This window comes from Scyliorhinus canicula, chromosome 24, assembly GCF_902713615.1.
Source record: "Scyliorhinus canicula chromosome 24, sScyCan1.1, whole genome shotgun sequence".
NCBI classification, from domain to species: domain Eukaryota; kingdom Metazoa; phylum Chordata; class Chondrichthyes; order Carcharhiniformes; family Scyliorhinidae; genus Scyliorhinus; species Scyliorhinus canicula.
In genome coordinates, this window is record NC_052169.1 from 17,840,102 (window position 1) to 17,853,559 (window position 13,458).

The window sequence follows — 13,458 nt, forward strand, 5'->3', positions numbered from 1 at the left end:
AGCTGCCTTACACTCAACCCCAGAAGTCCAGGTCTTCGAAATCCTTGAATGGAGAAGTAGACACCATGGAATATTGCAGTGGATGAGTGCGATTGGCGCATGGGATGCCAATTGGGGACAAACATGTCAAGCAGGGTCCTCCCCGAGCTGTGGGTGATGCACGGCGATGGTGCCTTTGATTGTCTCAACTCCGCCAATTGGCACTGGCTTTTCTTTCTAAGCCAATCTGAGAACAGTGAGGGGACTCCGTCAGCGATTTGATCTCCGTAGCCCCCCACCCCCCCTCCCCTCAGCCGTACATAACGAAACAAAGAGACGCTGTCACTTTAAATATCAGGCTGCAGTTGGGTGGGTTTGGAACCTGGAAGCACGCTGTGTGATTCAGAGCTCAGAGCTCTCGCATAAAGCGCTGCAGACTTTGAGCAGCTGAGAGGCTGACAGGAGCCAGCAAGCAGCAGTTTCTTCATTCGACAGGCAAGCTGTAGCAGAGCGCCGAACCTCTGTGAGACGGCACACACAAAATGCCCAACTTTGCTGGCACATGGAAGATGAGGAGCAGTGAGAATTTTGACGAGCTGTTGAAAGTACTGGGTAAGGCCGATACGTTTGAACAGGACTTCTTATTCCGATGGTCCCTGTTTTCAGTCGCTTGCTATTGGACTGCAGAGCAGAGATATATGAAACTAGAGCTGGTATTTATATTCTGATTAATTCTTGATTCCTGGTTTGCTTCTCTTTAATCCTTCGGGACAGAAAAACACAATAACTCGTTCATCTTTCTGAAAGCGTAATAGTAGTTTTTATTAAATGTTGTGACAAAACCAGCTTCACCGAGAAATCAATTCATTCCTTATGACGTCCTTTTCTTTAAGTAAATTTAGAGTACCCAATTATTTTTTTTGCAATTTGCAATTGGCCAAACCACCTACCCTGCACATCTTAGGGTTGTGGGGGTGAAACCCACACGGGGAGAATGTGCAATCTCCACACGGACAGTGACCCAGGGCCAGGATCGAACCCGGGTCCTCTGCACCTTAGGCAGCAGTGCTAACCAATGCGCCACCGTGTCATCCCCTTATTTTTTTATTTTATTTATTTTTTTTAATTTAGAGTACCCAATTAATTTCTTCCAATTAAGGGGCAAGTTAGCATGGCCAATCCACCTACTCTGCACATCTTTGGGTTGTGGGGGTGAAACCCACGCAAACACGGGGATAACGTGCAAACTCCACACGGACAGTGACCCAGGGCCGGGATCGAACCTGGGACCTCGGCGCCGTGAGGCAGCAGTGCTAACCCACTGCGCCACCGTGCTGCCTCGCCGTCCCCTTATGGCGTCCTCACACTCTTGTACAACATCCGCATTTTTCCGGAATCATCCATTATTAAAAAATAAATTGAGAGTAATCAATAACTTTTTTTTTCAATTAAGGGACAATTTAGGGTGACCAATCCATCTAACCTGCACATCTTTGGGTTGTGGGGGGGGGGGGGGGGGGGGGGGGGGGGGTGAGGCCCTCGCAGACACGGGGAGAATGTGAAAACCCCATACAGACAGTGACCTGGGGACGGGATCGAACCCGGGTCTTCAGCGCCGCAATTTCCGGAATCATCCATGACACTTTAAAAACATTTAGCTCTTCAAATGTTTGGTCCCCGAGTGAGACTCTTTGCCCTGAAGCACTGGACTATTAAAAAAAATATATGAACATTGTATAGTTGGTTGTGTCTGTAAGTAGCTGGACAGGAGGGTGTGTGTGTGTGTGTGGGTGTGTGTGTGCTGGTCAGAAACCCCTTCTCTCACATCATGTTATCACCTCAAGCAGAAGATTTGAGTTGTGATATGAGCTGGTCAAATTATGTGGAGTTCCTGGAATAGAAAGATTGGTAACCACCCCCCCTCACCCCCACTCCAACCTTACCCACCGCCTCCCACCACTCTCCCCTCTCTAAATCCCATCTTCTAAGTCGCTGCCCATTCACTGAGTAAAGGTGGAATGAAATCAGGAGCCAGTTTTTCTTCAACGTAGGTTTATCCACAAAACCCAGAGAGAACGGGCACAGACTCCCTTCACCTCCTCCACCACGGCGGGTAGACAGTTCTTGTGTAGACTTCAGAATAATGCCCGAACCGTCCCCTAATCAGTAGCAGCTGCTCTCACTGACAACCCGAACATTTCTTTCATCCTGGCAGAATTGTAACATGAACAATCCCCCACACCCCCCCCTCAGGGGGCAGCACGGTAGCACAGTGGTTAGCACTGTGGCTTCACAGCAGCAGGGTCTCAGGTTCGATTCCCCACAGGGTCACTGTCTGTGCGGAGTCTGCACGTTCTCCCCGTGTCTGCGTGGGTTTCCTCCGGGTGCTCCGGTTTCCTCCCACAGTCCAAAGACGTGCAGTTTAGGTGGATTGGCCATGATAAATTGCCCAAAAGGTTAGGAGGGGTTATTGGGTTACGGGAATGGAAGAGAGGGTTTAAGTGGGTCAGTGCTGACTCGATGGGCCGAACGGCCTCCTTCTGCACGGTACGTTCTGTGTTCTATATAAAATTGAAGAGAAAAATAAATCGAATGAACTGTGACTTTGCAATATGAACCTTTTCGCAGCCACTTAGCCTTCCTTCAACTGACAGTCTCTCTCTCTTTGAATGTCATGGTTCAGGGGTCAACGCAATGCTGAGGAAGGTGGCGGTGGCTGCGGCATCTAAACCACTGGTGGAGATCAGGCAGGACGGGGACCAGTTTTACATCAAGACCTCCACCACGGTCAGGACCACCGAGATCAACTTCAAAATAGGAGAGGAGTTTGAAGAGGAGACAGTGGACGGGAGAAAATGCAAGGTGAATGTCAGAACGCACATCTAGCGACAATTCAAAATGGCCCGACTATTATAGTCCCTAGAAAGAGAAATCAATTTTTGTTTTTTAAATTTAGAGTACCCAATTCTTCCTTTCCAATTCAGGGACAATTTAGCGTGGCCAATCCACCTAACCTGCACATCTTTGGGTTGTGGGGACGAAACCCACGCAGACACGGGGAGAACGTGCAAACCCCGCACGGACAGTGACCCAGAGCCGTGATCGAACCTGGGACCTCGGTGCCCTGAGGCAGCAGTGCTAACCACTGCGCCAACTGTGCCGCCCTAAATGACCGATGAATAACGTGAATTGAGCCACATAAATTAGACAGCAAATTGAGAAGCTCCAAATTGAATTAATAGACTGTTCCATCTGAATTAGGCTGGTATATCGAATTGCTACATTCAGGGTTAAGCATTTCCTGCTGCAGATGTATCAGGATGAGATGAGGCATTTCAATAGGTGGTGCTGTCTGTGAGTAAACGGACAGGAGGGGAGAGAAGCATTTTGAACGCATTAAAAGACGAGGAGATATCGCTTAGCAAGGGAGACATGCCACAATGAGGCACAGAATGCATCATTAATGTGGAACAAATAAACTGTGGGTGGCCTCCCCCTGTGGTGACAACAAAAGTGAAGAGTGACTAATTCATCATTAGCTGGGACATCATCAGGCTCAGCTTACTTTCAATTAATGATGCTGGAGACAACTCACTTCCCAGTAACATCTGAGCAGTTCCTGAGTTGACAGCATTTAAATAGATTAGCTTTCTCCCAAGGCTCGGGCAAAAATCAGGAAAAGAAATGTTGTCCCTCTCTCTCTCTCTCTCTCTCTCTCTTTCCCACTATTTCAGTCTTTATCTCTTCTGTCCATTGCGGCCTCCCTGGCGCCCTGCTGCTCTGTCCATCCCTCACGCTCCTGCTGCCCTTATAGATTAATTGCTTATTGCAATGTTGTCACTGTTTCAGAGAGAGCCAAGCTGCAGTCCAAACATGATCAAATAGTGACTGCTGACTTAACTTCCCAACACATCGCTCTTAACGTGCAATGAGCTGACAATCCACAAGAAAGCCAGAGAGACTTGCATTTCTGTAGCACCCATTGCACCAGAGAACCATAGCATTTACAGTGCAGAAGGAGGCCATTCGGCCCATCGAGACTGCACCGGTCCTTGGAAAGAGCACCCGACTTAAGACCATGCCTCCACTCTATTCCCGTAAACCAGTAACGCCACCTAACCTTTTTTGTTTTCAAATTTAGCGTACCCACCCAATTATTTTTTTTCCAATTAAGGGGCAATTTAGCGTGGCCAGTCCACCTAGCCTGCACATCTTTTGGGTTGTGGATGTGAAACCCACGCAGACACGGGGAGAATGTGCAAACTCCACACGGACAGTGACCCGGGGCCGGGATCGAGCCTGGGACCTCGGTGCCGCGAGGCAGCAGTGCTAACCACTGCGCCACCGTGCTGCCCTCTCTTGAATCTGAGCCACTTGTATCGGTGAGTTTAAATTATTCTTCTGAATAAAGAAGTCTGAGGGGAGATTTAATTGAGGTGTGGAAAATGACGAGGGGAAGAGGTAGAATGGACAGGATGAAATTGTCTCCCTTGGTGGAGAATTCTAGAACCAGGGGATAGAGATTCAAGGTGATTGGCAGAAAGTGTAGAGGGACAGTAGGAAAAACGTTTTTATGCAGCGGGTAGTGGGAGTCAGGAATTCGTTGCCGGGTTGGTGGTGGAGGCACAGACCCTAAACTCTTTTAAAAAGACCCACGCAGACACGGGGAGAATGCGATCGAACCCGAGTCCTCGGCGTCGTGAGGCAGCAGTGCTAACCACTGCGCCGCTGCGCCACCCTGTGACAGACATATACCTGGAGAAAAGGAAAGAATTAGAGAGGTATGGTGAAAGAAGAGGGATGTAGGGTGGGAAAGGCATGATGGACAGAATGGCCTCTTTCTGGGCAATGTCCTTTCAAGATATGAAACGATTTGCAATCTCCCATTTTAAACCACAGTAGTCAGATTAAGCACCCAGCAACCTCCATACAGATGGTCACTGATACTCAGAGTAACAGCAGTCAATGGAATTAAATGAGTTTTTTGATCTGTATTTCCATTCGATATTTTGTTATCTTCCGAGTGAATCTATTCTCCGCCGACTTGCACTCCAAAGGTAGGATGGAGGGACAAATTTATGAAACAGCGTTCCTGCCCTTGAGCCTCACCCACCAGGAGCGCCCGTTGGGAGTTTGGATGCGCTGTGCCCAGAGTAATGGTGACCACAAAGCTAAACCTATCGATTGCTTTGAAAACCCACTTGGTTCCTTGAGGAAGAGAAATCTGCCGTCCTTACCCGGTCTGGCCTATCTGTATCTACAGACCCACAGCAACGTGGCCAACTCTTAGCCGCCCTATGAAACAGTGCAGCAAGCCACCCAGTTCAAGGCAAACAGGGACGGGTAACAGATGATAGTCATGCCAACGGCGCCCATTAAACTTGAAAAAAAAGTTTTGATCAGGGCAGCACGTTGGCACAGTGGGTAGCACTGCTGCCTCACGGCGCCGAGGTCCCAGGTTCGATCCCGGCTCTGGGTCACTGTCCGTGTGGAGTTTGCACATTCTCCCCGTGTTTGCGTGGGTTTCGCCCCCCCACAACCCCAAAGATGTGCAGGGTAGGTGGATTGGCCTAAATTGCCCCTTAATTGGAAAAAATGAATTGGGTACCCTAAATTTTTGATCAATCGGTCATCACGCATTTGAATGCAGCGATCAGGAATTCAAGTGGGAAAACTCAAAGGTGCTCTGACTGTGAAACACAGCGGGGACAGCCCCTGATTCCTGATAGGTGCAACGCATCGCCCAATAAATGATTCCAAAGTCCTGGCAGCAGGGAATGGGAATTCCTGAGGGATGCACCAGAATTTCTGTTGCCCTGACCAGTTGACCAGATTGGCCAAATAAGGCTGTACCCTGATTTCATTTTTAAAAACCCACAACAAATGGACAGATATCAATAAAAATAATGGAGATTAGCTGCCAGTTTCGAGTCGGCAGTAAGACTCTGGCCATCTCGCTCCACAATGGTTGTTGTGAATAATTACGAAAATGTGCTTAGGAGCTATGACTGCTGTTGGTATTTGATCCCTCGGACAGGATTAGCCCTCAGATCTAATTCATTCAGACAGGGTTCAGACCAGTCGATCACAACTGACCTCACCACTTAATCAAATCTGTTGCAAAACGATACACGTGATGGGCTGTGGGAGAGGCAGGTTCAATCGAGGCATTCCAAAGGGATTTAGACGGTTCTTTGGAAAGGACGATTGTCCACAGTTGCGGGTGAAGGCTGGGGAATGGGCGCTCGATGAGTTGCCCATTCGGAAAGTGGGTGCAGACACGCTGGGGCAAATATCTTCCTCCTGTCTGGCACAGCTCTGTGACTCTGTGATAAACTGATGCTTGATCAAGTGGGGACGTTATAGTTTATTGAGTCAATTGCACCATCTGTGTCCATCTTATACTATTTGTGTAATTCCTAAAAATATATTTGCAACATTACGTGGTGATACCTATGACCCACCCTTAGTTGATCTGGTAGTATTAAAGATCGAGCGTATAGCCAGGTCAGGCTGTGTTAACGGGGCAGCACGGTAGCATTGTGGATAGCACAATCGCTTCACAGCTCCAGGGTCCCAGGTTCGATTCCCGGCTTGGGTCACTGTCTGTGCAGAGTCTGCACATCCTCCCCGTGTGTGCGTGGGTTTCCTCCGGGTGCTCCGGTTTCCTCCCACAGTCCAAAGATGTGCAGGTTAGGTGGATGGGCCGTGCTAAATTGCCCTTAGTGTCCAAAATTGCCCTTAGTGTTGGGTGGGGTTATGGGGATAGGGTGGAGTTGTTGACCTTGGGTAGGGTGCTCTTTCCAAGAGCCGGTGCAGACTCGATGGGCTGAATGGCCTCCTTCTGCACTGTAAATACTATGAAACTCTCCTCTGCCCAAAGAAAATGAGTGAGCTGATTGGGTTTTGATGCCAATGAGTGAGCTGATTGGGTTTTGATGCCAATCCAGCCATCATCAGATTTAAAACACAAATTACCAAATTAATAAATTCAATTTCATCATTTGAGACTGTGGTTGTAAATGCTACTTGACCCTAACCCCGAGGTCTATTTTAATTCTTCAGGGACACAAGTTCAAATCCATGGCAGCCAGAGGAATTTTAAATTAATTTTAAATTAAATTAATTAACAAATCTGGCATAAAATGGTATTCTCATTAATGCTCATCATGAACTTACCAGATAGTTGTAAAAGCTTATCTGCTTTAAAGCCCGTCTGGGGAGCGAAATCTGCCGCCCTTTCCTGGTCAGGCCTACATGTGACTCTTAACTGTCCCTCTGATGTGATCCAGCAAGCCATTCAGCCCAAGGGCAATTAGAGATGGGCAATAATGCCAGCCTTGCCAGCGTCGCCCACACCCCAAGAACAAATCTCCGAAAAATACTTGCTATGGCAGGGTTTGAACTCATGACCTTCGGGTTGAGGGAAGAACCTCGAGGAGGGAAAACGAGCTCTCGTGTTCCGGGTGCACAGGACCATAGCAAATACCCAGTCAGCGAGACACAGAAGATTTTGCGATGGGTTTATTTCTGTGTGTTCAGTCCTCTTCATCCATTTCCTTGCAGAGTCTGCCCAACTGGGAAAGTGAGAATAAAATATATTGCAAGCAAACGCTGCTTAGTGGCAATGGGCCGAAAACACACTGGACGCGTGAATTGGCCAACAACGAGTTAATCCTGGTAGGTGAATACAATTTTCTCATTAACACTGTCAGAGGAGGTATTGTTCAATGGAGCCACTTTTACAATGGTCACTGACTGAGATATCAAGACCTCCTTTAATTTTCCATTCATCCATGGTACGCAGTAATCATGCTCGTGGGTACAGCTAGTTGGAAGTCACAATGAATTAAGTCCATGATTAAACCTCCCTGCCGCTCGCAAACCTCTCAGATAATCATCCCCAATGTTGCTGTGAGTCAGAACCCATCTCAGCTTGTCTGCTGGCAATCTTCCCTCTCTGTCAGGAATTGCTTAGTTCAAGACCCACTCAAGTGCCTTGAGCCCATATCGCCAGGCTGCCACTTAGGTACCATAAATCCATAAGACGTAGGAGCAGAAGTAAGCCTTTCAGCCCATCAAGTCTGCTCCACCACTCAATGAGATCATAGACCATAAAACATACAGTGCAGAAGGAGGCCATTTGGCCCATCGAGTCTGCACCGACCCACTTAAAACCTCATTTCCACCCTATCCTCCTAACCCAATAACCCTTCATAACTTTTTTGGACACAAAGGGCAATTTATCACGGCCAATCCACCTAACCTGCACGTCTTTGGACTGTGGGAGGAAACTGGAGCTCCCGGAGGAAACATACGCAGACACGGGGGAAACATGCAGACTCTGCACAGACAATGACCCAGCGGGGAATCGAACCTGGGACCCTGGCGCTGTGAAGCCACATTGCTATCCACTTGTGCTACCGTGCTGCCCAGATCATGACTGACCTGACGTGATAATCCTCAACTCCACTTTCCCATCTTATCCTCTACCCCTTCATTCCCTTGCTAATTAAAAATCTGTCTATCAGGGTGGCACGGTGGCGCAGTGGTTAGCACTGCTGTCTACGGCACCAAGGACTTGGGTTCGATCCCGGCCCTGGGTCACTGTCCATGTGGAGTTTGTACATTCTCCCCGTGTCTGCCTGGGTTTCGCCCCCACAACCCAAAGATGTGCAGGGTAGGTGGATTGGCCACGCTAAATTGCCCCTTAATTGCACAAAATGAATTGGGTATCCTAAATCTATTTTTAAAAATCTGCCAATCTTAGCCTTGAACATACTTGACGACCCGGCCTCTACAGACCCCTGCGTTAAAGAATTCCACTGATTCACTACCCTCTGGGAGAAGAAATTCCTCCTCCTGTTTTAAATGGACGACCCCCTTACTCTCTGAGATGATGCCCTCTGGTCCTTGACTCTCCCACAAGGGGAAACAACCTCTCAGCATCTACCCTGTCAAGGAGAATCCTAGATGTCTCAATAAGGTCGCCTCTTATTCTTCTAAACTCCAATGAGTACAGGCCCAACCTACTAAACCTCCCCTCATAAGTAAATCCCTCCATACCCGGGCTCAACCTAATAAACCTTCCCTGGCCTGGTGTGCAGTGCTGCAGGAGTGCCGCACAGTTGAGATGAGACATTAAACCGAGGACCCGCTTGCAGACGCAAAGGATCCCGTGGCACCTTTCGAACTTGAGCAGGGCTGTTCTCACCAGCGAGCTGGACGCTACTTACCCCTCAACCAACACCACTTTATCCCTTCGTTGTCACGTTGTTGGTTTTGGGATCTTGCTGTGCACAAATTGGTTGCCACGCTTCCTGCCTTACAACAGTAACTGTACTTCCAAAGTATTTCATTGGTTATTAAGAGCCTTCGGGACTTCCCGCGGTTGTGAAAGTTGATATATAAATGCAATTATAAAAAATAAATTCTTTCTCACCTGAATTTAAGTTCAGACCTTGGAGTGAACTGGTACAAATGATAAAATACTTGTCTTTCCTTTCATTTTAGACGCTGGTTGCCAATGACGTTGTGTGCACAAGGGTCTATGTTAAAGAATAACTCCACACACCATCTTCATACGGGGAGAACCCATTAGCTACAGAATCATCTCTTGACCACAGTGTGCATCATGATTACTGATACCTAACCATGTCGTTCCATTAGCGTTGTAGTGTTTTGTTTTAATGTCGAGAGATCTCTTTGATGTTCGTAATAGGGAAGGGGTAAATCATCCGAGGTTTCTTCGGTGCGTCTTATTTCACTCAGTCTCGTACACCTCTGTATTTCTGATGTGGAAATGTCCAGCACCTCACTGTACCTGAAAATGTACCACTTGCTAAAAGAGCTGGGTGCCTTTATGGAAACTGGGTTCGCCCATTCCAAATGCTTGAATGCAACTGGTTGGAAGCAGAATAAGCCGCAAAATAAAATCACAGTGAAATGTTCAAAGCGGATTTGGCATTTTCATTTCTCAAAACAAGAAGATTAATTTGGTTTTGGGATTGGTTGTCGCTTTGTGCCTGTGTATCTGTATATTGGGCGCACAGACAACGGGAGCAGTGAAACATGAGTAGGCCATTCGGCCCCTCGAGCCTGTCCCATCATTCAAAGAAGTCACCTGGGACCTAACTCACAGCTTCACAGCGCCAGGGTCCCAGGTTCGATTCCCAGCTTGGGCCACTGTCTGTGCGGAGTCTGCACGTTCTCCCCGTGTCTGCGTGGGTTCCCTCCGGGCGCTCCGCTTTCCTCCCACAAGTCCCGAAAGACGTGCTTGTTAGGTGAATTGGACATTCTGGATTCTCCCTCAGTGTAACAGGCGCGGAGTGTGGCGACTAGGGGATTTTTACAGTAACTTCATGCAATGTAAGCCGACTTGTGACAATAAAGATTATTATTATTTGACCTGTTTTCACTCCATATCCCCTAATACAGGGGTGGGCAAACTTTTCCGTGCAAGGGCCACATTCAGAAATTCACAATTCACAAAGGGCCGCATAGTATATTAAGTAAAATAATTACTTCACCCGGTTATGATTCTGGGCGCCTCATATAGAACATAGAACAGTACAGCACAGAACAGGCCCTTCGGCCCTCGACGTTGTGCCGAGAAATGATCACCCTACTCAAGTCAACGTATCCACCCTATACCAGTAAGTAACCAACAGCCCCCCCATTAACCTTAAAAAAAAAAAAAAAATTTTTAAATATATATATTTTTTTTTTTTTTTTTTAATGACTTGGTGGGCCGCAGAAATACCTTTGGCGGGCCGCATGCGGCCCGCGGGCCGTAGTTTGCCCACCCCTGCCCTAATACCTTTGGTTAACATCAAGTTCAGATTTAGAATTTACAATTGGCCCAGCATTAACTGGCATTTATAGAGGAGAATTTGAAACATCGACCACCCTCTGCATGTTGAAGTGTTCCCTAATTCTACTCCTCGAAGGTCTGGCTCCAATTTGTAGACTCTGCCCCCTCGTTCTAGACTCCCTAGTCAGCAGAGATAGTTTCTCTCTACTTGATGGGCGGCACGGTGGCACAGTGGTTAGCACCGCTGCCCCACTTCACCAGGGACCCGGGTTCAATTCCGGCCTTGGGTGACTCTGTGTGGAGTCTGCATGTTCTCCCCGTGTCTGCGTGGGTTTCCTCCAGGTGCTCCGGTTTCCTCCCACTGCCCAAAGATGTGCAGGTTAGGCGGATTGGCCCCTTGGTGTCCAAAAAAGGTTCGGTGGGGTTACGGGGATAGGGTGGAGGCGTGGGTTTAAGTAAGCTGCTCTTTCCAAGGGCCGGTACAGACTCGATGGGTCGATTGGCCCCCTTCAGCACTGTAGATTCTATCTTTTCCCCTTAAGATCTTGAAACCGCCCCCTTAAACTTCTAAATTCCACAGAATACAACCCTAATATGTGTCATTGCACCTCCTAGCTTAATTCTTAATCCTGGGATCAGTTTGTTCCGATCACGTTTCAATGTGGTTGTAAATCACGGACTGTATCATTGAAGATTGTGACCCTGCAGGGCAACACTGGATCCCGACGTCTTTTCAAAGAGAGAGGGGAAGGGGGCAGTAGGCAACCCACCTGCCTCCAATTAACAGTCTATTAAACTCCTTGAGTAGCTTGTCAAGAGGGCCTGGGAGGGGCAAAGTTCAAATAGGAAATATCTGGGGCACATCGTGCATGGCTCCGGGGATCAGTGCGAGGAGCTGCAAAGCTTTCTCCTGAACCAGAAAATATTTTGCCGCCGGTGCAGTGGAATCAGATGTGGTACCGATTGGCTAAGCCTCTGAGGTTCCTGACCCTCCCTCTCTTCTGCAAGGCAGTGGCAGGTCCCCATAATGGCTGCCTTTCACATGCCTGCTCCAGCACACAGCGCCATCCTCCTGGTTACACTTCCTCCACTAACTGGGCGTCGAGCTGGCCCACAGCCCAACCAGGGCATTAACATCAGGGCAGCACGGTAGCACAGTGGTAGCACAATCGCTTCACAGCTCCAGGCTCCCAGGTTCGATTCCCGGCTTGGGTCACTGTCTGTGCGGAGTCTGCACGTCCTCCCCGTGTGTGCGTGGGTTTCCTCCGGGTGCTCCGGTTTCCTCCCACAGTCCAAAGATGTGCAGGTTAGGTGGATTGGCCATGCTAAATTGTCCCTTAGTGTCCAAAATTGCCCTTAGTGTTGGGTGGGGTTACTGGGTTATGGGGATAGGGTGGAGGTGTTGACCTTGGGTAGGTTGCTCTTTCCAAGAGCCGGTGCAGACTAGATGGGCCAAATGGCCTCCTTCTGCACTGTAAATTCTATGATAATCTATGATCCCAATTTGAAAATCAAGCCCCGCATTTCACCAGCTGTCTATTGGGCTCAGAGTGTCCCTGTCGCCAGTGATATTGAAAAATGGCGTAGAGGAAATCGATTAACACTTTAATACTCTTTATCCAAACTCAGAAATGATCTGAAGTGATGGTGAGAGTGGTGATATTTACTTTTGTTTAAATATGATTTGGTAAATGCTAATGTCTGAGCAGTAATATCAAAGGACAGCGGCATTACTGTTACACTCTGGCTGAAAGGTCAATCTCCATGTAAATGCTCCCCGGTCTGCTCCAGATGCTATGGCACCAGTCAGTGCAATACAAAAGACCTCAACAGGTATCTGTGCTCGGGGAATCACTTCTTATACTTTTCTTACATTGCAAAATCAATGGAGATTGATTTCACCCAATCGTTGCCCAGCCTGTCATTTGAATGGGCCAATTACAAAACCTTTCATTGAATCACCTTTAGGGCAGCACGGTAGCATGGTGGTTAGCATAAATGCTTCACAGCTCCAGGGTCCCAGGTTCGATTCCCGGCTGGGTCACTGTCTGTGTGGAGTCTGCACGTCCTCCCCCTGTGTGCGTGGGTTTCCTCCGGGTGCTCCGGTTTCCTCCCACAGTCCAAAGATGTGCGGGTTAGGTGGATTGGCCATGCTAAATTGCCCGTAGTGTCCTAATAAATGTAAGGTTAAGGGGGGGGGGGGGTTGTTGGGTTACGGGTATAGGGTGGATATGTGGGTTTGAGTAGGGTGATCATGGCTCGGCACAACATTGAGGGCCGAAGGGCCTGTTCTGTGCTGTACTGTTCTATGTTCTATGTACCTGTGCCCACCCACGTCCCACCCAATTTTCAAGATCATGGCTTCCGACGCCGAGCAGCGATCTTGACACGGTGAAAGATATTGTCCTCCCCCTGAAGTGAGATTGGAGATGCGGGGGACATTTAATTGGGTCGGGTGCAGAGTAGACACCTTGTGTTATGGGCCAGGCTTTAGAAAACTCCAAAGTACATCTGGGGTTCACCTGACCTCTAACTGTTTATTGATTTTGGCTACGATGAGCGCAAGAACCTGCCTGTTATTCAACAGATTTCTTACACACTTTTAATCAAAAAACAAGCTTTATTCTACAAATTTGGTTAACATTTGTATAAACACACACAGTAAG

The 13,458-nt window shown here is 48.2% G+C and overlaps 1 protein-coding gene across 1 annotated transcript; it reads left to right on the forward strand.

Annotated features, from left to right (window-relative positions):
- The first annotated feature begins 344 nt into the window (after positions 1-344).
- LOC119956903 (cellular retinoic acid-binding protein 1) lies at positions 345-9,933 on the forward strand. The gene is made up of 4 exons (XM_038784462.1): positions 345-591; positions 2,663-2,841; positions 7,546-7,659; positions 9,493-9,933. The coding sequence occupies exons 1-4, from the start codon at positions 522-524 to the stop codon at positions 9,541-9,543; spliced, it is 414 nt and encodes a 137-aa protein (XP_038640390.1). The 5' UTR covers positions 345-521; the 3' UTR covers positions 9,544-9,933.
- Positions 9,934-13,458: the final 3,525 nt, after the last annotated feature.

What these genes read in the sequence shown, in the direction of transcription:
- LOC119956903 (XM_038784462.1), top strand. Translation starts at nt 522, where the DNA reads ATGCCCAACTTTGCTGGCACATGGAAGATGAGGAGCAGTGAGAATTTT. An exon ending in CGAGCTGTTGAAAGTACTGG is followed by an intron (nt 592 to 2,662) that starts GTAAGGCCGATA and finishes GTCATGGTTCAG; the next exon opens with GGGTCAACGCAATGCTGAGG. An exon ending in TGGACGGGAGAAAATGCAAG is followed by an intron (nt 2,842 to 7,545) that starts GTGAATGTCAGA and finishes ATTTCCTTGCAG; the next exon opens with AGTCTGCCCAACTGGGAAAG.